The 26,579-nt window shown below is 32.8% G+C and overlaps 2 protein-coding genes across 14 annotated transcripts; one reads left to right on the top strand and one right to left on the bottom strand.

The window, feature by feature from the left end:
* Nucleotides 1-450: 450 nt before the first annotated feature.
* LOC107432604 (alpha,alpha-trehalose-phosphate synthase [UDP-forming] 1) lies at nt 451-21,863 on the top strand. 13 transcript variants are annotated; one of them, XM_048465072.2, is made up of 23 exons: nt 451-763; nt 2,828-2,963; nt 3,342-3,395; nt 6,464-6,529; nt 9,715-9,788; nt 9,909-9,991; nt 10,625-11,057; nt 11,237-11,334; nt 11,488-11,876; nt 12,189-12,303; nt 12,396-12,497; nt 13,005-13,155; nt 14,182-14,270; nt 15,829-15,877; nt 16,351-16,451; nt 17,723-17,910; nt 18,623-18,740; nt 19,488-19,649; nt 19,726-19,848; nt 19,933-20,020; nt 20,165-20,295; nt 20,402-20,512; nt 21,168-21,863. In XM_048465072.2, the coding sequence occupies exons 7-23, from the start codon at nt 10,700-10,702 to the stop codon at nt 21,615-21,617; spliced, it is 2,823 nt and encodes a 940-aa protein (XP_048321029.2). In that variant the 5' UTR covers nt 451-763; nt 2,828-2,963; nt 3,342-3,395; nt 6,464-6,529; nt 9,715-9,788; nt 9,909-9,991; nt 10,625-10,699; the 3' UTR covers nt 21,618-21,863. The 13 variants fall into 13 exon arrangements, with proteins under 13 accessions (XP_048321029.2, XP_048321028.2, XP_048321027.2 ...); XM_048465071.2 differs by lacking the exon at nt 2,828-2,963 and adding an exon at nt 1,451-1,551; XM_048465070.2 differs by lacking the exon at nt 2,828-2,963.
* Nucleotides 21,864-22,647: 784 nt separating this feature from the next.
* LOC107432603 (trifunctional UDP-glucose 4,6-dehydratase/UDP-4-keto-6-deoxy-D-glucose 3,5-epimerase/UDP-4-keto-L-rhamnose-reductase RHM1) lies at nt 22,648-26,316 on the bottom strand. The gene is made up of 3 exons (XM_016043786.4): nt 26,115-26,316; nt 23,620-25,189; nt 22,648-23,499 (listed from the first exon to the last, which is right to left on the bottom strand). The coding sequence occupies exons 2-3, from the start codon at nt 25,174-25,176 to the stop codon at nt 23,056-23,058; spliced, it is 2,001 nt and encodes a 666-aa protein (XP_015899272.3). The 5' UTR covers nt 25,177-25,189; nt 26,115-26,316; the 3' UTR covers nt 22,648-23,055.
* Nucleotides 26,317-26,579: the final 263 nt, after the last annotated feature.

Genomic DNA, 26,579 nt, shown 5'->3' with positions numbered 1-26,579 from the left:
AAAAGATTTAAGAATAAGGAATGAAAGAGAAAGTAGAAAGAAAGAATTTAATCAACGTGAGTGTAGAATAAGGAATGAAAGAGAAAGTAGAAAGAAAGAATTTAATCAACGTGAGTGTAACTGAAGAGAAAAAGTTTGTTTTTTACGAAAAATAAAAATAAAAAAGTACAGGTATATTTATCTTCATATAAATCAATTTTAGAAATATGTATTTCTTCAAAAAAATATCCTAAATATCTCAAGCCTAACCTATTAAACCAGAACCGTCTGTATTTGATTAATTTTTTTTTTAAAATTTCTTTAAATAGTATTTAAAAATTTAAAAGAAACGAAAGAGGAACAAATTCCCTCCAAATGATTGGGCAGAAACCAAGGGCCAAATTCCAAAGAGAAAGCAACCGCCCCCCCCCCCCCCCCCCCCCCCCCCCCAAGCCCCTTCCTCTTCCCCCCTCTCTATCTCCCTGTCTCTCTCTCTCTTCCACTCACCACCACCCCGCCAAAAAGTAAACCCTGACGGAACCATTGTCTGCCAATTACTCTCTCTCTCTCTCTCTCTCTCTCCGATTCGTTCCCATATACACCATTTACCTTTTTCCCTTTCTCATTCTCTTTCTCCATTATACTCTGATCGATCTCCTTCTCTCTCTCTCTCTCTCTCTCTCTCTCTGTGCTTAAACTCTCTGATTCCCTCTCCTCTCTAGCAATTCAGGGCTTTCACTGTAAATCCTTCAAATGCTTGCGATCGTTTAGCGGCGAGTCAACGGTTAGTCATCTCTCTCTTACTCAGATCCATTTAAGCTTTTTTCTTTTGATTGACTCTGCAAATTCTTTATAAATTTCAGCGCCATAGATATATTATCTGTATGTTTATTTGAATATCTGTGTCTGTATGTAAATGTCTACCGATGCCTTAATGATGGAAATTTGTATCGAATTGTATAATCCGAATTAAAGATCTTATATATATATATATATATAAATTGAAATGAGCTTTTTGATTCTTTGATCTGGTTTCTGTTAAGTTTTTATTTTTTTTTAAAATTTTTTAAGGCTTTACTTTAACACAGAATGAATTTACATAAACAAATTGGTGAAAGCGATGGTAAACAATTTGGAGTAATTCTATAGTTAGGTGATTTTAGGATGTAAATATTTGCTTTTAAATATCTTACAACATTTATTCAAAAAAAAATATTTCTTGCAACAAATATAACTATGGCTTAACTACGATCTTATGAAAATTAATATGAATTTTTTTTAAAAACTTATTATATCAAATATTAAAATTTAAATTATTTAAATAAAATTTTAATATATTATTAAATTTATATTTTTACTTTTTAAATTTTAAATCTTAAAAATTAATATAATTTAAAAATCATAAAAAATAAATGTTGATTTAATAAAATAAGTTCGACTTTATTTTGAGAGTAACTGCTTTCTTTTATAGGTAGATGTACGCCAAGCTTTTTGCTTTCAGGAAAGAAACTTTTTAATGTGCAATTTCCAGACAGCGTTCTTGTGTTTGGCCTTTTCCAATTGAATGAAAGAGTATGCTACTCTTAAAATGGCTTTCTATCTCTATATATATTTGTTTTTTCTTTTTTGTTCTGTTCTCATTTTTTTTATATATATATTTTTTTCTCCCACTTATCTTGTTCTGTACCGTTATAGATATTGTTTGTTTTTATTATCATTATCATTATTTTCCCCATGATATCAGTGCCTTTTTCAAAATCGTACTAAACTTTGGGAAATAAACAGGTTGATTTTTTTGATTTTTCCTCCTGAACGTTCATGTTTTCCTTAGTGGGATGTTTGGTAAAAAAGAAAATATTAAAGAAAATTAATTTTTGTGATTCAGTTTAGTTTTTTGAAAATGAATTTTTTTGAAATTTTTTTTACGGTTAATTATAGAGAAAAATAAAATTTATAAATAATTAAATAAATTTATATATTAAAATTAAAAAATAAAATTATATTTAAAAATATATATAATATCAGTTTATCAAACAATTGTAAAATGCAATTTCTGTATAATAAAATCTACTTTTTCTGTTAGTGTTCCACGTTACGAGATTTATTTTACACTGGGATTTACAAATTTTTTTTTTTAAAAATTATCTAAACAAAAAAAAAATTTACTTTTTTATAAAATTTTACTTTTTTATAAAATTTTAAATTTCTATTAACTTTATCACTATCCAAATATTACATAAAAATGTTAATAATAAGGTCTTCGAAACTCTTAATAAAAAAAAAAAGATGAAAAAAAAAAAAAAGGAAACAGAACTAACATTAATAACCAATTACCGCGGCAAAATTTTTGGTCCAGGCTATGGGCCTAACATTGGTTCGAATCTTTTTCCTTCCGCATCCGCATGGACACAGTTCGGAAGCCACCCTAAACCCAAAATTTTTGGGTTATGGGTTGGGACAGGCTGTCTGAATTTCCCCCCCTTTTTTTTTTTTGATATTGCTGTCTGAATTTACATATCACTTGGAAAAAGTTCATCCAAACTGGCTTTTGGCTGAATAAGAATCTACTTTTCATTTCCCCTAACTTTTTAGAGATTTTTGTACCAGATCTTTTCGTCCTTTTTTCTCTTTTTTCACAGTAACGCAAACTTTTTGGTATGTAGGTACAAACCAAAATCATCTATACTATACTTTCCCCCTTTTTACGGGGCTGTATATTTGGATTTCAAAATTTTACTGTCTGGCTGGTCCATGGATAATAATGCCTAATGGATGCCACTTGCAATTTAACTTTTTTTCAAAAATAATAATAATAATACTTTATTTCTATCCAAATTAAAAATTTCAGATCGGATGGCTACGATCATGAATTTTTGGTATCTTTTTGGCTAAATGGGACCCATTGGAATAGTGGATGCTGACCTTCATTGCCATTGCATGAGCGACAAATATATGTTCTACTGCATAATCTTGCTGTGTACTCGGTGGGTCGTCACGGGGTCTTCACGCTTTCTACAAAGTAGAATCCCCATATATCTCTTCTGACCACAACACCACAGCGATAATAATACCCCAACTCCCACTTGCCTTTTGGTTAATTAGGCAGCAGAGAAAAAACAACATTGCTGCATACGAGAGTCTTTTCTGTCAATTCCTGGGTTTTTGTTTCATTAATTTACATTTTAACATTGGCCATTCCCTTAGTCACATGTACTCTAGAACCTCTCTCTCTTTATCATCACGTCCTTCCTATATATATTGCTTTTTATGAAAGGCTATGGTTCAGCGGCATAAATATCTCCATCTTTTTCTGATACATATATCTAGATAGATATTTATATTGTTCATTCGCATCCTTTTAGGACTTTTGAAAAAAAGGACGTTTCTCTCACTCACCAACTCAAATTATTATAAAGGTTAGTATTCTTCTCTTGAATTTTTAGTACATATATATATATATATGTATGTTCACAGCTATAAGGACAAATTTTAGAGTTTTAAGTTGCTATAAATGTTAGGTGTAGGAAAATCCCGTATTGATATTCTGTTTCTTTTCCTTCTCCATCCTTCCCATTACTGTTGGAGTTCTATAACGTTTTTGCAGAACATGTTATTTGGTAAGCACTCCTTCATGCACAATTCTAGTTTGGGTTAGGAACATGCATGGAGCATCTACTTAAGCATTGCTATGCATAGAAATCTAATCATTTAGTCTAGAAGAGTGATGGATTGTATTATCTAGTAAATGCCCTTCATTAATCATAGAGGTCTCCATGTTATCCGGATTCAAAATCTTTGTGGTTCATGTCATTGAAATTGGAAGCTACTGTTACTTTGGGTAATGATTCAAATTTAAAAGTCCCTTCTATAATATCCAAAACATGCCATATATGGGTCACTGATCATAAATACCATTAGTGATTATGGTAAACTATGGTTTGGTCCATTTAGCATATTGGTTAGTTTTAACCAGCTTAATTATAGACCGCAGTGATATGAACTTTGCAACTTCTTTATATTAGCTATTAGATTAGACAGGTTGTTGCACTGTCCATGTTTGGAGGGTATTTTTCTGGTCCAGTAGTTATGGTACCTAGGTGAATTGACTTATGGTCAATATAAGTTTATATACTATTTTCTTTCAAGAAGATATATATGTATATATGTATTTGAATATAAAAAACAAATATTAGCGATAGTTAAGGCCATTTGATATCAAATCCATTTATTATTTTTTGTTTTTATTTTATTTTTTAAATTGTATGTAGTTTGCTTACTTTAATTATTTATTAATGCTAGTTGATGATAGTTATACATTTTTATTAATTAAAAATGTAAATAGAAAAAAATCATAAATAAAAAATGAAACACAACTTAAAATTGTGTTTGTTTTTAATTTTTGTTTCTTTAACATTTATAGTTAATTGATATATCGAATAAATTTTAACTATCATCAATTAACATTAACAAACCATTAATGTAAATAAACTACATATAATTTAGAAGAAAATATAAAATAAAAAAATAAAAAATAAACTTATTATCAAACGGAACCTAATTGTTGAGAGTGTATAAATTAACACATTTAACCCTAAAAACATTTTCAATTTTGATAATTCAAAAAAAAAAAAAAAAGTTACATTGGATTGATTTCAAGTGTGAAACACTAATATTCAATATGGCAATATTAGTATTCAACAAATATATATCTCATATGAAATTAAAATAAGCTAATTTAAATATATTTTTCTTAAAAATTTCTTTCATATATATACATATGTACAATTTTACTATAATAGATTTGCATGCATATTCACTAGCATATGTTTTTTATTTTTATTTTTTACTTATTTATTTATTTTTTAATGTTTGACATGCCCACCGTAAATGAGCGTATGCAAATCACTGTAGCAAAACCATATATACCCGCATGGTACTAAATATAAGTTTGCATTTGACTTGAGCTTGATTTTTGACCTGGCACAATGCTTGCTGTGGGTTGAACTCAACACATACGGTTTGAGTTAAAGGTCCACATGAAGACTGCTGTACCTTATCTCAATTTTATAGTTTATTCTTTTAAAAATTAAGTCAAGGTTAAGTAACCTTTTATTCAGCCTATAATCCAGCATATTTGCAATCTTATAATGTAGAAAGGTAAAAAACAAGAAACATTGTTCTGGTTTTTCATTAATTTTCCTGTTACTACTTTTGTCTTTAAGGTCCCTCTAAAGCAAATATTCCTATGTATGATACTTTAAAACATCCGTAACGCTCTCTTACCAAAAAACAAAATAAAAACTTCAGTAATGCTCTGTTCCCAAGTTTTGTTTCTTTCAATATTTACAAACTAGAATTTTATCCTAGTGCGTGAAACATGAAAACCATAAGATGAATCTCATATGGCCAATATAGTTCTGGTCAAAGAATTCTTAGATCTGGATTTTATTCTCTTGAATTGTTACAAAATCACATTGCCAAATGCATATGTTCATTTTAATTCATTGACCTAGAAGAAAAGACGTGTAACGCACAAGTTTTTGTTCATTTATAGGGGGTCAAAGTGCCCAAATTCATGATATATGGTGTCTATATGAGATTTATATTCTTGGTCAGACCAGAAGACTTGAGAAATTTATTTGTCTCTTGCCCAAATGCGAGAATCATATGTTTGTTCTGCAACATGCAGATAGCTTTATGTACCTGTAGTTATGAGTGTAAATTGCCTGGGTGTGGAAAGGGAGCCTTAAGTTTTTTTCGTGACATTACATTTTGACTATGGACTTTTTGGTGTAGCTGTTATTTTGGTTTTGCATTTTGTACATGTTTACAGTATTTTGTGTGCTGCATGCTAGTTTTTTGGGCTAAAGAGGTAAAATTTGGATTGATCACTCTAACTTTGCTTATTGAAGCATCAATATTTCGTTTGTTGGCCATATGGCAAGCAACCTATAAGCTGTCTATGCACTATGCTACGGGTCATGCCATAGTATTGGCTTTTGCGGACTATCGGCAAAAGAAGACAAAGAGTATTTGCTAACGTGGACACTTTGATGCCTGTCAAAATCATGGAAAAAATGTTGTAGAAAAACTTATTGTCATGTTTACAATATTCAACTCGTTTATGGTATGACTTTAGTCTTACTTTGCAAACTTATTGTAGTGTTTTTTTATCTGAATAATCTTCCATCTTTATGCTTCATTTTTATGTTTTTATCCCTGTTTGATAAGTGATATAATATCATCTTATTTAGATAAAAAAAAAAAAAAAACAAATAAAGAACGGTTATTTTTCAAACGAGATAAGATTTTATAACTGGTTCAATAATAGAAATATAGACTGAAATAAGGGATAGGAGATAATTTATTTATTTATTTATTTTTTTCTCGCTTAAACCATTTTGTTTTCTCAATACCCTTCAAAATATGTGCTTGTATATATCTTATGTGATACTGTGTTTAACTAATATATTGTTTTCAATAGGACAACGGACAGAACCCTGATCCTATGCTCAAATTTGGTACCAGTTCATTTTGAAGATCAAATCAGGTTATTGCTATTTTCTTTCTGTATCTTTTTTTTGGGTGAAAGAATTATTAATCCTCGTAAACACCACAAAATTTTGCATTTATCCCCTATTTTGAAAAATATCTATCATTTAACCATTCATCTACTAAGAATATAATTACTTCAGAATATTGCCGTGGGTCATTAGTGGAATGGTCATCGAAGGTGTTGTTTGGTAATTTATTAATATTTTCTATTTATTCTACATATTGTGTGTAATTTATTTAAATTAAATGTTTGATGGTGGTAGATATTAGAATCTAAAATTATGTCAATAAACTATAATTTTAAAGAAAAATAAAAAATAAGAAAACAAAATTTGAAATAGTATCGTGTGTAATTTATTTAAATTAAATGTTTGATGATGGTAGACGTTATTAGAATCTAAAATTATCAATCAACTATAATTTTAAAGAAAAAAAGAAAAAAATAAAATTGAAAACTATTTCAAATTGTGTTGGATTCAGTATTATTATTATTATTATTATTTTTTTCTCTTCTAGATTAGTAAACACAACATGAAATTGAGGACAAGGTAGATGTATTTATGGAATGCTTTTTTTTTTTTAAATAAAAAAAATGTGAGTATTTTATATATATATATATATATATATATAACTATACTTTTGGGCCTTCTAATTTGCTTCAAATTTCTTAAGTTTTAGAATTTTCAATTGAATGCTTCCGGTTTTAGTTTAGGTTCCATTTTCAATTCTATAAATTAAGATTCTCAATTTTAGATTTTTGGAAGCTCCAAAAAATTTTAATATATATATATATATAAACTCAAAGAAAAAAAAAATAGTCTTTCTTTCTATATATATATAAACTTAAAAGAAAATCTTTTTCTCAAAATAAATGCTTTGTTATGAATCCAAAGATTTTATTGACTTAAAATCTTAAAAACTAAATATATTTCCTTACCATAAGGGTTTAATATACCCAAATCGAAATGAAACTAAAATTAAGGATTTTGATTGGAAAAAAAAATATAAAAATGGAAACCCAAATTGAAATCAAAATGAAAATTGCAACACTTAGTTAAAAAAGAAGTTATTTTTCAACACTGATGAATGGTATTAACATGATAAGTAGCAATTTAAATAGTTATGGATTCATTTTAGAATTTTAAAATAAATAATAATAAATTAAATATGCTAATTAAAATTTATACATAAATTAATGATCATTATCCTTAATAATAAATGATAAAACTTTTGAAAAAATTAAAATTTAAAGGAAATTGTAAGCAAATTAAAAGGTTTAAAAGTATTATTGACCTTTTTATTTTTGTTTTTTTTTTGGGTCTACTTTTTATTTTTGTTTTAATCCCCAAAAGGGAGGATATGGAGGAAGATTTTATGTTTAACTGTTTATTTTGGTTTTATTAACGAATGTTTTTTTAATGGATTGCGACAAGTAAAGTATGTTTTTAAAAAATAATTTGGCGACAAGATTCCCGAGAGGGAGGAAACAATGTGGTGATTGTGCTAACGCAGCGCGTTAGTGTTGCGGGATTCTTTATTTTTATTTTATTTTATTTTTTACCTAATCTAATATAGTCAAACGTCGTCGTTGGTATGAGCAAGTATGAATCTGTGATGATGGTACAAAATGCAAACCGCAATCATGGCGGAATACCTTTTTTTTTTTTTTTTTTTTTATGACTTTGACCAGAAGCGTGATCCATGTCATACGCTTAACATTGATAGTTACACCTTACTTCCTGTTCCATGCATGTTCTGCACAAGTCAAATCACTCTTTCTCTTCTATAATTTTTTTTTGAATCGGCTGCTACTTTGGTCTTATGATGTTGGTTTTAGATTAGCGAGTAATATTATGACTTGTGGTTTTGTTAACAATTTCACTTGTGTCATTTGGCTCACTTTTATTGACCCCACTTTCTCTTTTTTTTTTTTTTTTTGATTGATTGCGACACCACTAAAAAAAATAGTAATGCTCTATATTCCAAAAATGCTTATTGAGTTTTTACTTAACATATTCGACGCGCTGTCGTCATTGGTTTTTCAATATTGGATATTGGAATGCGCTCATTTTGGATTTCTGGCTAAGCAAAGCATAACATTGTTTATACAATTTGCAGATTTGGTGTTTTCAATTTTCAAATGAATGTTTTCGTTTAACATGAAGTGTTTTTTTTTTTTTTTATAATTTTTTTTTTCGTTTTGCTAACATTGTATAACATGAAGTTGATTACTTTTTGGCTAGCTTATTGTATTTGTTGGGCATTTTAAACAAGTGTCATCACATTATAAGCCTTTTTCACATATTTGTAAAACAGATTTAATTATTATGGACAAAACAATGAAAAGATTATCTCTAAAATATTCAAATCTAGACCTAAAAGTAATTTCCTTCCCATTGTAATTATAAACAGGTAGATGAAATTTTATTTTTTAAATAATTTATAATAATTTTTTTTATTTCAATATTCAAAATTCATGATGAAGAAACTTCATTTGACAAATCTTATTTTGTTTGAATAATTCCTTTCTAAATGTAATTTCAATGATTCCCAATTGCCTTGGTTTCTTCCCAATTTTCGATTGGATAAATCACGTAGCAACATATAATGTTGCCTTATTGATAACCAAGGAGTGTACAAAAGTTTCATATTCTTGAGGAAGATGTTTAGCCAAATTGGTAATTAATTAAAAGTTATAGAAACTAATATATTATATAGATGATGAACAAATTTGTACAATGAAATAATGGCTGGTCCAAAAAATCCGTAGGGACAGTTTAACGAAGAGTACTATCATTAGCAACGACAACAACAACAGGGGAAAAAAAAAAATGGGAAGAACAAAAAAGGATAGTAAAAGGAAAAAAGGGAAATACCGAAGACTATAGCACTAAAAGGCCGAATTTCCATGAGAAGCAGAAACCAGCCTTTTGAGAACTTTACCCAAAAGGTGCGCTTTAAAACTGAGGGACTAAAAGACCTGGGAACTGTATCATAAGAATCTTAAATAATCCACTACCTAACTTTAATTTATATCTTTACAGCTATAAAAGCTTTTGTTGCGTAAGCAATCCCGTGCATCTTTTATGGGGATTTTGGTCACTTTTTTTATTTATTTTAATTATTATTTTTTTGTCCCTGGATTCCTTTTCAGTATTTCCCGTTCGGCTTTTTGTGCAGTAAAATATTTTCCTTTGCCGTTTGCCACATAAATCTTTGGTGCACCTGCATGGCTGGAAGGCTATCTATACCCTGTAAGGCTTACACGAGGATTCTATTTCTTCCTTTCCTTTTCTCTTACTACGTTAATTCTCTGACATTCAAATTCTGGTGATTTCCTTCTTTCTCCTGGCTCTCTCTGTCTCTCATCTTAGCTTCCTCTAACCAAGTGGGTGGTCTATAGTTCCAACCCATCTCCAAGATTGACATATTACATTAAGAAAATTACACCAAATAGGTAAGAATCTAGTGTATTGTAGAACTTACTGTGATTATTTCATGGTTTTTTCTTTTAAATTTTTTTAAATTTTTTGGTGGATGTTGTTCTTGAGTGCTTTTGGATGGTTTATTTTATTTTTACTTCTTTACTTGTTTAGTGTTGTTACAAACTTTCTCAAGATGACTCCGCAACTTATAAGTGTAACTCATTAACACTTTCATCATATCTATTATCTTGTTTCAGATAATGTGTTTGTTGCCTCATCTGAGTGATGTAATATATATATATATATATATATATATTTTTTGTTTTTCAAATCTTTGATGGGAAGAAGCAGAGACCGTGATCTTGCTGTGGGCAACTATGTATTTTTTTTTTTTTCCCATTTGGTTTCTTTCCCTTTTTATTTTCTTCTAATCTTTATGAACTCTATAGGTTTTATGTCCTTTTCTCAATTTTCATTTCTGTCATTTTGGTTGTCTATCCTCGATATTGGCTTATTCTTCATTTAGTGATTCATGTAATTTGTATTGCTAAAGAAATGCTTAATTAAGATTTTGACAAAGTATGAAATGCTCAAATCTAATACTCAAATCTTTATGGGGCTTATGGTGTTTATCGATGATAATTTTTTTTGTTTTACAAATGCAGGACGCGTTGTTGTTCTGAGGGATACTAGTGTTTATAAAATTGCCCATTTAAGGTTCTGCTATAGATAGTGAGCGTATGCCTGGGAACAGGAACGAGAGTAATTCAACCCATATTCCAAGTCGAGTTGAACGGCTCTTGAGAGAAAGTTTGTTAAGGAAACATAGCAGAGCTTTTCAATCAAATGAGGCAACCGATAATAATAATAGCAATGATACCTACTTAAGAGAAGATGAGATCTCAAGGGTTGAGCAATACTTAGAAGGGGCTGCAGCTGCTCGGGCAAATAATGAGGGATTTGAAAGGGAAGATGCAAAGACTGCCAGACAACGACTATTGGTGGTTGCTAACAGGCTTCCAGTCTCTGCTGTAAGGAAAAGTGAAGACTCATGGTCTTTGGAGATAAGTGGTGGGGGTCTTGTCACTGCTCTCCTAGGTATAAGTGGTGCCTGAATTCAAATTTTGTTGGTTATTTGTTTTATTAAAGGTCTTGAATCATTCATCAGTGGCTTCTGTTTTTGCCCCCTGTTTTTGTTATATGGGTATGGTTTTCTTAATTAAGTATTTTCACCTGCAAAGAAGAACCTCATGCGTAATGGATGGTTTTTCTCAAAGGTGTGAAGGAGTTTGAGGCAAGGTGGATTGGTTGGGCTGGTGTCAATGTGCCAGATGAAATTGGACAGAAAGCACTTACTAAAGCTCTAGCTGAACAGGTTCAGTTACTATATGGATTCTTTATCATATATAATTGCTTTGTTATTCAAACTTCTGGCTTTTGTATTGATTATTCTATGCACAAAATTTTCGTTGTTCTTAAATATGCGTGAATTTTGTAATGCTGCTGATGCTTGTCCCCTACTTTGCAGAGGTGCATTCCAGTATTTCTTGATGAGGAGATTGTTCATCAGTATTATAATGGTTATTGCAACAACATCTTGTGGCCTCTTTTCCATTACCTTGGACTTCCACAGGAAGATCGACTTGCTACTACCAGAAGTTTTCAGTCTCAGTTTGCCGCATATAAGAAGGCAAATCAAATGTTTGCTGATGTAGTAAATGAGCATTATGAAGATGGTGACGTTGTCTGGTGCCATGATTACCATCTCATGTATCTTCCTAAATGCCTGAAGAAACATAATAGGTCAATGAAAGTGGGTTGGTTTCTACATACCCCCTTTCCTTCTTCTGAAATTCATAGGACACTGCCATCTCGTTCTGAGCTCTTGCACTCTGTACTTGCTGCTGATTTAGTTGGGTAGGTGTATGATATGGTCAAATGAACATTTGGTTGCTGCTGATTTAGTTGGGTAGGTTTATGATATGGTCAAATGAACATTTGAGTGTGTCTTCTTAGTTACTGAAATTGCAATTCTTTGTGTTATAACCCATGAGAAACAATTCTCCTTTTCACAGGCTCAGTACTTACATGAATATCTATATATTAATTTGAATTACATTTGATTTTTTTGCTGGCTTCATTTTAGTTTTCTTAAATAATTTGACTCCACTAACTGATATTAACAATGCATAATGGCCCTTATTTTTATGTATTTATTTATTTTTTCAGTTTTCACACGTACGACTATGCACGGCATTTTGTTAGTGCTTGTACTCGAATTCTTGGACTTGAAGGTACCCCTGAAGGAGTTGAAGATCAAGGAAGACTTACTCGGGTGGCTGCAGTATGTATATTGGCATATCAAATGTTTGAGATGAATTCAATAGGCTTGAAATTGCTATACTCGTTTCATGATTCATTTGCTTGCATTTTCAGTTTCCCATTGGGATTGATTCAGAAAGGTTCATTCGTGCACTTGAGCTTCCTCAAGTCCAAGAACACATGAAAGATTTGAAAGAAAGATTTGCAGGCAGGAAGGTAAATGATGTCTTCTCATCCTAGTTATCCTAGCTTTAGTTTTTTCCGTAGAATTTTGTTGATCATTTTTTTGTCTAATAGAATCCTATTTGTTGGTATTTACATATTTATAAAAATCTTTAAAAACATTTACTGGATGTTGATATATTTCGGGACAAATGAATTCCTTATAAAGGGATATATTTATTTTTAAGAGTCTCCTGAAAATTGATGCATGCTACTGGGGCTGTTTTGAATCATCTTTAGGTTTTAGGTACTTGATGATTTATAAATTAAAGCTTTGGTTGTTTAAATAGTCTTTTGCTTGAATTTTGATATTCTGCTAGCATGGCATTGCTGTGCATTTCATAAGTAGTTGTAAGTTAAAGGAGATAGTTCTATTTTTTTTTTTTCCCCTTTACTTTTTTGTTGTTCAGAAGTTGAGATATGTGTACTTGTTCAACTTATAGTGTTTTTACCTTTTGCTCTGTTGTACAATTTTAATATTGAAATTGTTTGACATGACAGGTAATGTTGGGTGTTGATCGACTTGATATGATTAAAGGAATTCCTCAAAAGATTTTGGCATTTGAAAAGTTCCTTGAAGAAAACCCTGCTTGGCGTGACAAAGTAGTTTTGCTGCAAATTGCAGTGCCAACACGAACAGATGTGCCAGAATGTATGCCTTTAGCTTAAGAGTCGAATGTCTTTCAAATGCTTTGTGTTCTTTGGTTATGATGCAGTAGGCTACTCTAATGCTTCCATTTATTGCGTGTCTGGATGCTATGCATTATCTGGATCCAAATGCTAGCTTATCTGAATTGTTAATTTTGATTATGAGTTGTTTGCTGTGTACTTAGGCAATAAAAACTCTTACATGGAAAATACAATTCTCTGCTTTCTGTTTTTACAATAACTACTATGCAGATTGGTCCTATTATTTAGATATGATTCTCGAGAATAAAATAGTTTGTTAGTACCGAGTTTTATGCAACTGGCCTCTAGTTCAATTTAGTAGAGTTGCAATTGATTTGAGTGCACCAACAATTGTGGTGGTGTCAAATTATGTTTTTGCATTTCAATGCATTTTTAGATGTTCGAAGTTTCTTTAATTACTTTAAAACTTTGATAGAGATTTTAGCACTGGCTTCTTTATCTCGATCAATCTTTGGCTGTTCAAATATTTATTGTATATCTGTTGAAGTGAGAGAGGACATAAACTAGTCTTGACCACTTGCTACCAGCCCATGTTACGGGCAATCTCCCAAATTATGTTGGGTTTCATGAGTTGGGCCTCTTAGTGGTGGGAAGAGGTCCACTTCTGAGGATGTTGGAATATGAAATACTATTGGTCCTTTCTAACAACTTAAACTTTGAGGACATTTGGTCACTTAAACATTCTGTGCTTTAAGAATGATAATTGATTTATTATTGTAACCTAGAATGCATATTGCTTATTGAGTTTTAGTAGTCATTTGTGATACTATTTTTGTTTCTATATGTTTCCTTTTTTCTTTTTTTAATTACCAAAATATACAATCGAGTGGTTGAATCTACTTATACAGGTGGTATGGTGCTATTTTTGGTTTTTTTAATGCCTCAAAGTCGTCTTTCTTTCTTGTGTCATGTATAATCGAAAAATCTATAATTTATTTGTGCTATTTCTAAATAAGTTATGAACTTCATTTGTTTTTTATTTTCACAGATCAGAAACTCACAAGCCAGGTTCATGAAATTGTTGGACGAATTAATGGGAGATTTGGGACATTGACTGCTGTTCCAATACATCACCTGGTATGTTCATAGGCTCCATACTCAGTAATTAATCCATGAATATTCCAAAATTATATGCATTATATATGCATATATATATATATATATATTTATATATATGCATATGCATGTGTGTGTGTGTGTGTGTTTATTTATATCTTCTATGTATTGTATACTTTATGCTCAGTGGACAGCATAATTTCAAAGTTGTTTTAAATTTTAATGTTGCTAATGTTTTTTGATTTCAAACTCTGTCTTATTGTTATTGTTAACTTGTAATGGTTCTTTTAGAAACAATGTGGATATGCTTAAAAAGATAGGGGAACAGTTGGATAACCTTCATGATTGGTAAGGCAGAAAGCATTTAAAATATGTTAGAAGGAAAAAAAGGATTTCTTGGAGTTCAAAGTTGCTTTAAATTTTAATGTTGCTAATGTTTTTTGATTTCAAGCTCTGCCTTACTGTTATTGTTAACTTGTAATTATTCTTTTAGAAACAATGTGGATATGCTAAAAAAGATAGGGGAACAGTTGGATAACCTTCATGATTGCTGAGCCAGAAAGCATTTAGAATATGTTAGAAGGAAAAAGGATTTATTGGAGTCAACTCATTTATGTTAATAAACTGTGTCCCTCTTTTCAAGTGGTTCAGGATTCTATGTCATAATAAAGATCAAAGAGATGGAAAGAATATGCCTTGGTGCAGATGAGTATGATCTTACTAAAGTATTAACAGGAATAGGCAAAAAGTGGATCCTTGGACTGAAATCAGATGAATTATTGTGTCAAATTAGTGGGAAGTTAGTTATAGGCTATGTTGCTCAGTTGTCGGGTATGGGTATGTGTCCATGTGTCGGATCTGTCTATTTTTTAAAGTTTTTCCATATATTTGGAGTGTCCAACAGCCATATCCTTGTCAGTGAGTATACACGAGTATGGTGGGATAGATTAAAGAGTCTGAATAACTTAGGCTATAGGAAGCCAAAAGTGATATAACAAACAGGTAGATTCAAGAATTCAGAACGTTAAGTGTAAATTATATCAGACTCCCTTAAGGTGAGTTATATTGCATGTGTGTCCTGATAATTTTTTTGATGAATCTAACAGGTTTATTACCTCATTAGTATTTTAACACAGTAGAATATCAATTTTTGATTCATGCAAGTCTTTGCATCCAAGGCTGTTAAAGTTATCATAATGTAATAATGTATTTTTATACGAGAGTGGACTTGCAGGGAATATCATATTAATTTGAAACTAATGGAGCTGAAGATAAGAATAGTTATCATTGTCTGTGGAATATTAAGTTTGGCCAAATTGATGAAATGTGAAGATGTTACATTCAGCATTTCTGGCGGGATTGTTGTATGAGTTGGAGGTTCATGCTTTGTGTTTTTGGTTTGTTTGTTACCGTAATCATGCATTATTATTACATCGTTTGTTAAATTTTGTTTGTGATTGACAATTGTTAAATGTATTATCATGCATATTTAGTTCAATCGCCCTACCTTTTCTTTCCTATTATTAAACCTGACTACCATGCAATGTGTTTTTCTAAAGAAATTTTTCTTTGTTCACAGGATCGTTCTCTCAACTTCCATGCACTATGTGCTCTATATGCTGTTACTGGTACTAAATAAAATTTTCGGAGTATTTTATTCTTCTGTTCTTTTGACCCTGGACACTTTTGGGATTGGACTCTCCAAACCATGCTTACCAGACTGTTGTATCTGAAAGAGAAAAATAATGTATTAAAATGTTATAAATTTCATTTTCTTAAGATTATGGGTCAAAATACAGGAAGTTTCTAGATCATAATATGGAAAGTTAGTCATGTCATACTAAATATTAAATTGGAATGATATCTAAATCAGTGCATAACTGAGGCTTTGGGAGCTTAGTTGTTCGATGAGGAAATGTACACATCTAGGCAGTGTGTTACACTCTTATCGGCTTTACGGTCTATAGCCTGTCCCTTAACCTATGGCAATTGGTTATTATGATGTTGGCTTGTCAACGTATAATTTTTACTTATGTTAAAATTTTTCTGAAGATTTTCAACTGATTATGTGGCTGTCCCTACCCTTTCTTTCCTTGTTCAGATGTAGCACTAGTCACATCATTGAGGGATGGAATGAATCTTGTCAGCTATGAATTTGTAGCATGCCAAGATGCAAAGAAAGGGGTCCTCATTCTCAGTGAGGTAATTACTGTAGGTTTACAGTATAGTTGTGCTTTATTTTATTTGCAATCTACAAATTTTGCAATATCATTTACATGATAGCTTTTTGAATTATATATATATATATATACACACGATGATATATCCATATTTTGAACCTGGAGAATCTTCTACAAATATTAAGCTTGTGATTATTAAGAATTTAATGTTGGTTCTTATAGAGGTCAATTTGAATAGTTAGCTTATTTCTTGCATTTGAAGTTGCATGTTTTCTTTTTAGGACAAGTGAAGTTTGGTATTTCCAATGAGGAAAACAGAAAGATACCCTACGACCTGATAGATAAAGAAAAACATATTTTCTAGCATCTGCATAAGCAGTGCTCCCTTAAATATTTAAAAAAAAAAAAAAAGGCCAAAAAAAAAAAAATAATAAATCCCAACTGTAAATCAGTGCTTTATGTCCATCTTTCGCATAATCTTTTCTCACTGTATTCTGCTTGTTGTTACAAGTAAGTAGTATTGCTGCACGTTGAGTTATTTCTCTACCCAAAAGTTTAAGCTATTAGGAAGTAAGTTCAATCATATCACACTGGCTCAATAGACAATAATAACTCTTCTTCTTACATGTAGGCTTGCCAATTAATAGGAAACAAATTGATTAATTGGTCATACTTGTGCAACATAATAATTTAGTAGAAATGGAGTTTGGTAAATTTCATGCATATTGGCTAAATCACCACCATCTGAAAAAGCTATTAGCTTAACCATGTATATTATGTAAATGAAGTTAATAGAAATGCGGATTAGTAGAAAATGCAAGTATAAATGCACCCAGTGTGCAATGAAAAACCACATAAGCATCATGCTTTTTATGAATGAATTGATGTGAGTATTGAAAGGGCATGTGATGCAAAGGCTTGCTTTTGTAAGAGAACTGTGTATTGAAAAACGAGAACTGTGGAATGTAAAATGCTTCTTGTTCCTTCACTAAGTTATAAAGTAACCATTGATGGTCTTCCCATACAGTGATAATCTTCTTTTACAATTAAAGTAACTATTGATAGTCTAATGGTACAGTAATTAATTTCTTTTCCTTCCTTTCCAAATTAATTTGTTTTAGTCTGCTTAGATTGGATTGGCATGCTGATAAATATTCTTTGTTATTATTTGCTTCCTAACAGCTATTGGCATTTTTTCTTTATCAAAATATATTTACTTAGAATGCTACCTCTTTGATGGTTAACCTGGATTATTTCTCGTCTAGATGCTAATACTCTCGGTGCATTTTACAGTTTGCCGGTGCTGCACAGTCTCTGGGTGCAGGAGCAATTCTAGTGAACCCCTGGAACATAACAGAGGTTGCTGCTGCAATTGATCAAGCTTTGAACATGTCACCTGATGAAAGAGAGAAACGGCATAAGCATAATTTTTCGCATGTAACCACTCACACTGCTCAACAATGGGCTGAAACTTTTGTGAGGTAAACGTGCATGACTCGTGAGTTTCTCTCTTTTAGATGAGCATTATTTTGTGTCTACAAATATTTGACGACAATAATGGCATTCCTTCATATAAAACTAAACAAGGTTAGTATCTTAATACTTACAAGAGGAAAAATCGAATAGAAAAATATGCCTCCAAGAAAAGAAAATAACTGGGAAATAAAATCCTAAATGACTAAGCAAATAAAATCACATATTTACTGCACTACACTTATTGTAAACTTTCCTTGAAAACATTAATTCTGGAAATTCCTGTAGTATGCAGTGTTAAATCCCTTGACACTTTTTCCATACCTGCTTACGTATTCATTCTAATGGAAGGTCTATTTTTGAAAAAACATGGATGGAAGCCTTCTATCTTCTATAGCATATTGTTTGTATATAGTTTGATGCATCAAATTTGTTCAAGATTTGAAAAGTATTGTTCCATCTCATGCACATATATTTGAGATGGCAAGTGACATATGTGAATGCATATGATTGACAGTTTCTTTTATTAGAATGTTGGTACTGATATTTTTTGTAACAAATCATGTAGAAAGCAAATAGGAAGTTAGATACTTATTTCCATTATAAATATGGCAGATAAACAACATTCAAAGATGGTATTTTAATTCTGGGAATGAATATCTGCACTTGTTTGTAGAATTATGGATGCTTTTGCTTGAATGAACTTTCGGTTTTGTCTAGTGAACTGAACGATACTGTTGTTGAGGCGGAAATACGGACAAGAGATGCCAAACCTTCTTTTCCTATCGAGGATGCAATTGAAAGTTATAAGCAATCTACTAATCGATTGCTCATACTGGTATGCTCTATCTGAATTTGACACATAGAACTATTCCTCATTAAATTTTATTTATGCATTGTTTACACTCGCAGTATAAAGGTCAATAGGTCTCATTTGTTCGTAGCATTGTGCACATTACAAGTTGTGGTGCATCTTCTTCTTTTCTTTTATTTCAACAAATATATATATGTGTGTGTGTGTGTGTGTGTGTCCAGTGGAAGCATCAATTTCTGATTTCCCATACAACTTTGTGATGTTATTGATCAAATTTCATATCTCTTTTACACTTCCAAGATGGTGTGCTTTTGAAATTTTTTTTCTTTTCCCTCTCTGAGAAAATAATCAAGATGTGGATACTGATGATGTCCTTGGGAGAAAATGTCAGACTATTAGAGATGGATACCTGCTCCAAGAAGGCTGAGATTAGCGGAAAAAGCTCTAATATTTTTTACTCATAACTGACATTCCCGTTGCCTGTGATGAATGTTCTGTGACTCACCATTATGTTACATAATTCACCTATACTAGAAACTGAATTGGCCAAAGTTATTAAGAAAAGTTGCATGAGATTGAACATGAACTTGTCAGCATGCATGGTAGTCCTGGTTTCTATTGTATGAATTAACTAACTACACATCTTGCCATCTATTTGCACTAGCATTTCGTGCTTTAATAATTTATTTGGAAAAGGGTTGTATTTCCAATTTTATCAATTTCTTTTTGCATTTCTCTTTTTTCCATTTCATGATGATGATCCAAACTCAGGGATTCAATGCTACATTAACTGAACCAGTGAGAGGTGATCAAATTAAGGCAATGGAACTTAAATTGCATCCTGAGGTAAAAGATTCCCTTAGGGAGCTTTGCAGGGATCCCAAAACAACAATTGTTGTCCTTAGTGGGAGTGACAGAAATGTGTTAGATGAGGTACTTCATCTAGTTCCCTTTCCTTGGTTTCTTATCATTTTTCTATTATACACCCTTATTAAAGTTTTTCGTACAGAATTTTGGGGAGTTTGATATGTGGTTGGCAGCAGAGAATGGAATGTTTTTACGCTTTACAAGGGGAGAATGGATGACAACAATGCCAGAGCATTTGAATATGGAATGGGTTGACAGCGTGAAGGTGCTTAAATTGATTTTCTATTTATGTCTTATTGTTTCATTGTCTCCCCCCTCCAACCTTACCGTGCTGATACATTTTTTACAGCATGTTTTTGAGTATTTCACAGAAAGAACACCCAGGTCACATTTTGAACAGCATGAAACTTCCCTCGTATGGAATTACAAATATGCAGGTTCCTGCTTGTTACTTTTAACCCTTTTTTCTCTATAAACCAGTGTCTTACGGACCTTACTTCTCCGCTATTTATCTTCCTCTTCTTCTTCTTCTTTTTACTTTTTTTTTTTTTTTTTTTTTTCTAATCATATAATTATTTTAGATGTTGAATTTGGAAGACTGCAAGCAAGGGATATGTTGCAGCATCTCTGGACCGGCCCAATTTCTAATGCATCAGTTGATGTGGTTCAGGGCAGCCGTTCTGTTGAGGTGCGGGCAGTTGGTGTCACAAAGGTGAATAATTATTTTTTCGTACTAAAAATTTTATGATCCTGCCTTAATGTCTTTGGTATGCACTTACTGAATATGTTTGTTTCCTCCAACTTTTTTCACAATTCAGGGTGCTGCAATTGACCGTATCTTGGGAGAGATCGTTCATAGCAAACCCAATGGTAAACCCATGTCAGCACCAATTGATTATGTTCTGTGTGTTGGGCATTTTCTGGGGAAGGTAACTTGTTCTTTATCTGACTTTTTCATTCAAAGATCATCTAAAAATGCTGTTTAAACATGCTTTTCCAGTAGCCAAACTAGAATGCAAACTAAGCCTTTGATTATCCGTTTTCAAATGTTCATCATCTTGTAGTCTTAGAACTGTGAAAAAGGACAGTCAATTTGCAAAAGTTTCAGATCTTATTGGTTTGGGGTTTCAATAAAATAACACAATTTAGGGTAAAACAAGTAATTAATGCCCTCTAGTTCATTATGACAATCTTTAGGAGTCATTCGTCCTTGTTATCATTATGCCACCAGTATAATATTAGGTTGGTATCTATAGTTTTCTAAACTTGGCTCTGTTTTTATTTTGAACATGCTGAAAGTTGATTGCAAGCTTAAGTGTCTTTTTCGAACTTCTATTTGTCATGTTGATTCAAAAAAATGACTGCAGTGGAGAAGTTAAACTTTTGTTTTAATGTTTCTTGTATCTGGTACTGACAGGTAATACATATATTGCTTCCTGATAAAAACCTGGTTTAGGAGTTGTCCTATGACCAATGTTTTGTACTTGGCTGTTCATATGTACCTAGATGATCTTAATTTGGATGATAGAATTTAATCTTGTATACCTTGTCCTACAATGTATAAAATATCCGTTACTTCCTCAGGATGAAGATGTGTATACCTTTTTTGAGCCAGTGCTTCCTGCTGACCCAATTAGTATTTCAAGATCCAAGGTAAGTGATGGCCTAAAGTCACCTGGTGATAGAAGATCTTTGAAGCTCCCAGCAAATAGAAATGGATCGAAATCGTCTAACAGCAAGACACAGAGATCCTTACCAAATCCTGAGAAGAGAACAACAAATAATAGTAGTGGGAATACACGACGGCCATCGCCGGAGAAGATTTCATGGAATGTACTTGATCTTAAGGTGGAGAACTACTTCTCTTGTGCTGTTGGCCGGCATCGTACAAATGCTCGGTATCTGCTCGGATCATCGGATGATGTTGTCTCGTTTCTGAAGCAGCTGGCTAATGCATCTGCTGTTGAACAACTGATCTTTGAGTTCACAAGCCAGAAGATAAAGAACGAGTCTTTAGATATCATCGACATGTAGAGATATGTTTAATTCCCAAGCATGCAGGTCCACCTTCCCTTACCTTTACCTGCTTCTGCTCTTCTCCTAAAAGCTAGAAGTGTAGCAATCTTAGGATTCGGATAGCATCTAAACCACAGAAATTACCTGCAGATTAAAGAAATAATTTACATTTCTCAAGACATTTCAGAAAGTTGTTTACACTGGTTATAGAATTTGTTTTAGATTGCATAATACTAATTTCGGATCCAGAGTATTCCTCTTTAACGGCTCAGATCCTTGCAGAGGGACGATTTTCAATGATAGCTAATTTGAACCGAGTTTGCCTACTTTTACCTGTTAGAAAGAATGTGGGTCGGTCGTTTGGGACACCTCAAACTTCTGATACCCAACTCTTTCTCCATCCATCTCAATTAATACCCAGTCGAGGTATTGTATTTGAGATGTCAAAATTCATTTTTATTGGTAGGACAACTGAAAAATATAGGCTTTAAAGAGGTAGAAGATAGAAACAGAGAATAAAGAGAGAGAGAGAGAGTGAGAGCTAAGCTTATATTCAGCTCAAGCCAACTCAACCAGCTTAATACAACAACCAATCGCTGGTCTACACTTAACCAAAAACTAATTCTCAAATGAGCTAACAATTACTAACAGTAGCACGTGCAACAATAACATATCTGAGTATAAATTTTCTCTATATATATTTTCGAAAAATATATCATATTTTTATTTCAAAATATGTTTATATTATATACGTATCATATATTATTTCTTTTTTTTCTTTTTCTTTTTTTTTTTTTAATAATTTGAAATTTTTTAGGTAGATACCGATATTATAAGTTTATGTAAATCATAAGCTAAGCAGCTCAACTTGGTCCGATTTATTACATCATTGTAGCAGTCCTTCGGACACGTTCCTAATTTGTCTTTAAAATAATAATAATAATAGAAAAGTAAAAGAAGAGGATGATAATTTGTGTGTTGGATGTACTTAGGGGGCAGGTAGTGATATTGTGAGCTCTGAGTCCTCGAACTTGCATCTAATCCCAAATGAAGAAAAAAATAATGACCGTATATAATATTGATTAGCAAATAAAAATAGCAATACAATCTTGGATACATTCTATAAGCTTGGGTAACAAAAGAATTTAACAACACAAATAATCTAAGGGACTGCAAAAGTTACACAACCGCATTTCTTGCGGATGACTTCCATCTATTTAAAGAACCCTATTGAAAGTTCTTCAAAAAAAAGTGGCAGAAAGCAAACTAAAATACATTCCGGAAAACAAAACTGAAAGATGCAAATCTAATAGTATTATAACCATCCATCCCCTTCTACAATAGCAGAAATTAAGAGCAAAACTGACTAAATTTGTAGAGGTAAATCTGTAAAATCACCTAATGGAAGACACAGCGGTCAATCCTGAGGTCTAAACCACAATAGTATCCATTCTGCTTAGGTTTTCTTGTTTGGTTCGTAGACATACTTAATCAGCGACTCCTTGATTGAAAGCAACTCAGGAAACTCGCTCTTTAACTTGGATGCATCCATCTCATTGTTGCTTCGAGGGGCCACTATCACCTTGGCTTGCTCTTCTAGAGTAAAGTTAGCCCACTTGAATGATGGGTCAATGTATTGTTTGTACAGCTCCAAAATCTCATTATGGCTCACAACCCCTGGGTTTGTGAAGTTCCATATGCCCTTCAAGTTCCGCTTGGCCATCTCGATTGAAATGGGTAGAAGTTCATCCAAGACAGTCATGCTATTAGGAATATTAACCACCTTGTTATAACGAGAGATCTTTGTAATGAAGTTGCGAGGGTTGTTCAAATCAGATGATATAGGCATTCGAACTCTGAGAGTGCAGACATTGTCATATTCTTTCAGCAGCTCTTCAACCTTGTTTTAAAAAAAAAAAAAAAAAGAAAAGAAAAAAAACGCATTTGTAGGTAAGTATATTACAACCATAAACTTCAAGAATATGTAAAGCATACATCCAGGGAATGCAAATAAAATTACCATGGCCTTAGTTTTTGAATAAAAGGAACCGGTGAAGTTAGGCTTGTCTTCTTCTTTAAATCCGATGCCAGAGCCTTCTGGGTGTGCAGCATCATATTCAAAGATACATCCAGTGGCAAAATTCATCATTAGGAGCCCATGTTCTCTGCAGACATCTGCTAAGGTCAACGTTCCAGCAACATTGGCACGGATTGTTTCTGCTTTATGAGATTCACACCAGTCCACATTGGGTCTACCGGTGACACCTGCAGCATTGAACACATGGGTTGGTTTAACATTTTGAATATCTGCCAGGAGCGATGACCGATCCTCAAGACGTCCTCTTCCATATTCAAATGAAATTCCTTGTTTCTCACATAGCACCCCAAGGAGACCCCCAATCCAACCAGTCCTACCATAGATCAAGAATTTCAATGAAGGTTTAAGGGGAGAGCCACCGGTTTTGGACGATGGTACCACCATTTTGGTATTACTTGAGCTATAATTTGCAGATTTCCCTTCTTCAGACCCATCAAAATGCCTCCCACCTGGCATCATCAGCATCCTTGGATGAGGAAGCAGTGCTCCAGATACATCACCCCACCAATCAGGATTTTTGGTGTACCACTCTATAGTCTTCTTTAATCCCTCTTCCCATAATGTCTGTTCCGTCCACCCCAAGTTGTTCAGCTTCTGATCATCTAGAAAGTACCTTTGGTCATTAAATGGCCTGTTCTCTACAAACTTGATGCTTGTTTCTGGGTCCATTGAGAAAAGCCTGCATATATCCTTGGCCACATCAATAACTCTCCTTTCTTTCTTTGTCCCAATATTGTAGACATGCCCAACCTCTCCTTTATGAAGAATGACTTCGAATGCCTCAGCAACATCCTCACAGTATAAATAACTCCTCACGTTAGAACCATCCCCATGAATTGGAAGAGGCTTCCCCTCCATTGCCAAGAGGATGAACTTTGGAATTAATTTTTCAGGAAACTGATTAGGCCCGTAAACATTGTTTCCACGGGTTGTTATCACAGGTAAACCATATGACCTTCCATATGCCATAACAAGCATTTCTGCTCCAGCTTTTGTTGCAGAGTATGGATTTGTGGGAAGAAGCTGAGAAGCTTCATGGTTTCCTACAACAGCATCCTCATCAGTCTCACCATAGACCTCATCTGTGCTTACATGGATGAACCTCCTGATCTGACCAGTGACTTTGCATGCTTCTAGAAGGACATGGGTGCCATAGATGTTATTTTTTGTGAACTCGAAGCTATTACCAAAGGAATTGTCAACATGGGTCTGGGCAGCAAAGTGCATTATAGTGTCTATGGACTCGGTAATGAGTAGAAAGTTGACAAGGTCAGCACTGCCAATGTCCCCCTTAACAAATTTGAAGTTGGGTGATGACTTAGATGGAAGGAGATTCTTCAAATTTGAGCAGTAATCAAGCTTGTCAAGCACAACAATCTTGTAGTCAGGGTAATTGCGGATGAGGCGATTAGCAACATGGGATGCAATGAATCCAGCAGCTCCAGTTATAAGGATGTTCTTTGGAGTATATGAAGCCATTTTAAGGCAAATTCTATCAAGAAAAAATACAACCCAATTAAAACCCATAAAATTAGACTATATAGAGATCTGAATCATTATATCTATATCAACAAATAGAATCAATAAAAGCATTAGCCAAAACAACAAACTGAGAAATATTGTCTCATCTCAAAGTAAATAGACATTGTAAAGCTGAAAGTAAATCACTTGCCACATATGAAAGCACCACTTTGCATAAATAGAAGCCATATAACATATTAATTTATGCCATATATGGAGATTGTCAAAATGCAATTTTTACAACAGTTAAACGAAAGCTCCTGCTGGTTGTCGAAAACCCAGAGCAAACTGAAGGTGAAACCAAGCATCTCTAATTAGGTACATTAAAAGTCCAATGCATCAAATCATATACATCTACCATAATTAATACTCAAAAGAGATTGACTGTTCAACATCTCCAATGGTAACCAATAGATTACGTAAGGCCTCTTCTTTTTTGCTTCCCATAGAAGAGTACAGAGTTCCAAATCATCAAACAGATAGTATAACCAAAACACCAGAAACCCACCTTGAGCCACTTAGATCCAATTCAATTTACGGAACCAAGACAAAAGAAACCGATCCATGCATATTTTTCGCAAACCCATCATTGAATTTAAAAACCAACATATCAACAAACACATTTAGATCTGATTCATTTCCTGGAGAACCCAGTATAAGAATACAGATCCAGATCAATATCACGTTAAGCCTATAATATTTTCCAAAAACAAATAGCATACAAAAGTGTCAATATTCCACATACTTTCGAAGATCTAACAAAATGGATACGAACCCAGATCAAGAATTGCTTCAAACTATCAAAATATCCAGTATCTCAGGCAAACAATCAAGGTTACAAACTTATTAAGATTACAATTCCAGAAAATAAAAACAGAGCATTAAAAATGACTTACAAATTAGATAGAGATCACGACCGACCTACTCAGAATGAGAATAAACTTTAGTGAGAGATAATGCCTTAGAGGCTTTGATAGAGAGAGAGAGAGTGAGAGAGAGAGAGAGAGAGAGAAGGAGAGAGACACAGAAAGAGAAATAAATTCAGACAAGGAAATGAGAGAAGAGAGCCAGAGAGATTTAATGGCCTGAGAGAGGGAAGCGGAAGAGGGTCTATATATAAATATATATACACGCGCACGCTTGTGAAAATCAGTGAGACAGTTAAGGAGAGCCTCATAGCAACACCAAATGACGAAATTACCCTTCACTGGTTTACCAATTTACGAAGCTCACACGGTTTGTGGGCCCGTCCTCCTTCTCGTAGAAAGAGGGTACGTGAGGTAGGAAGGGCGTAAAATATGGTTAGCGGGTCAAAAAACTTTTGTTATCTGGTGTGTCCAACTTCACGTGCGATTCAGTAT

This window comes from Ziziphus jujuba, chromosome 11, assembly GCF_031755915.1.
Source record: "Ziziphus jujuba cultivar Dongzao chromosome 11, ASM3175591v1".
Lineage (NCBI taxonomy): Eukaryota > Viridiplantae > Streptophyta > Magnoliopsida > Rosales > Rhamnaceae > Ziziphus > Ziziphus jujuba.
The sequence above is the reverse complement of the archived record's forward strand: the minus strand, read 5'-3'. Positions and strand labels throughout refer to the sequence as shown.

What these genes read in the sequence shown, in the direction of transcription:
- LOC107432604 (XM_048465082.2), top strand. Translation starts at nt 10,700, where the DNA reads ATGCCTGGGAACAGGAACGAGAGTAATTCAACCCATATTCCAAGTCGA. An exon ending in CTAATCGATTGCTCATACTG is followed by an intron (nt 18,741 to 19,487) that starts GTATGCTCTATC and finishes ATCCAAACTCAG; the next exon opens with GGATTCAATGCTACATTAAC. An exon ending in ACAGAAATGTGTTAGATGAG is followed by an intron (nt 19,650 to 19,725) that starts GTACTTCATCTA and finishes TTTTTCGTACAG; the next exon opens with AATTTTGGGGAGTTTGATAT.
- LOC107432603 (XM_016043786.4), bottom strand. Translation starts at nt 25,176, where the DNA reads ATGGCTTCATATACTCCAAAGAACATCCTTATAACTGGAGCTGCTGGA. An exon ending in ATTCAAAAACTAAGGCCATG is followed by an intron (nt 23,500 to 23,619) that starts GTAATTTTATTT and finishes TTTTAAAACAAG; the next exon opens with GTTGAAGAGCTGCTGAAAGA.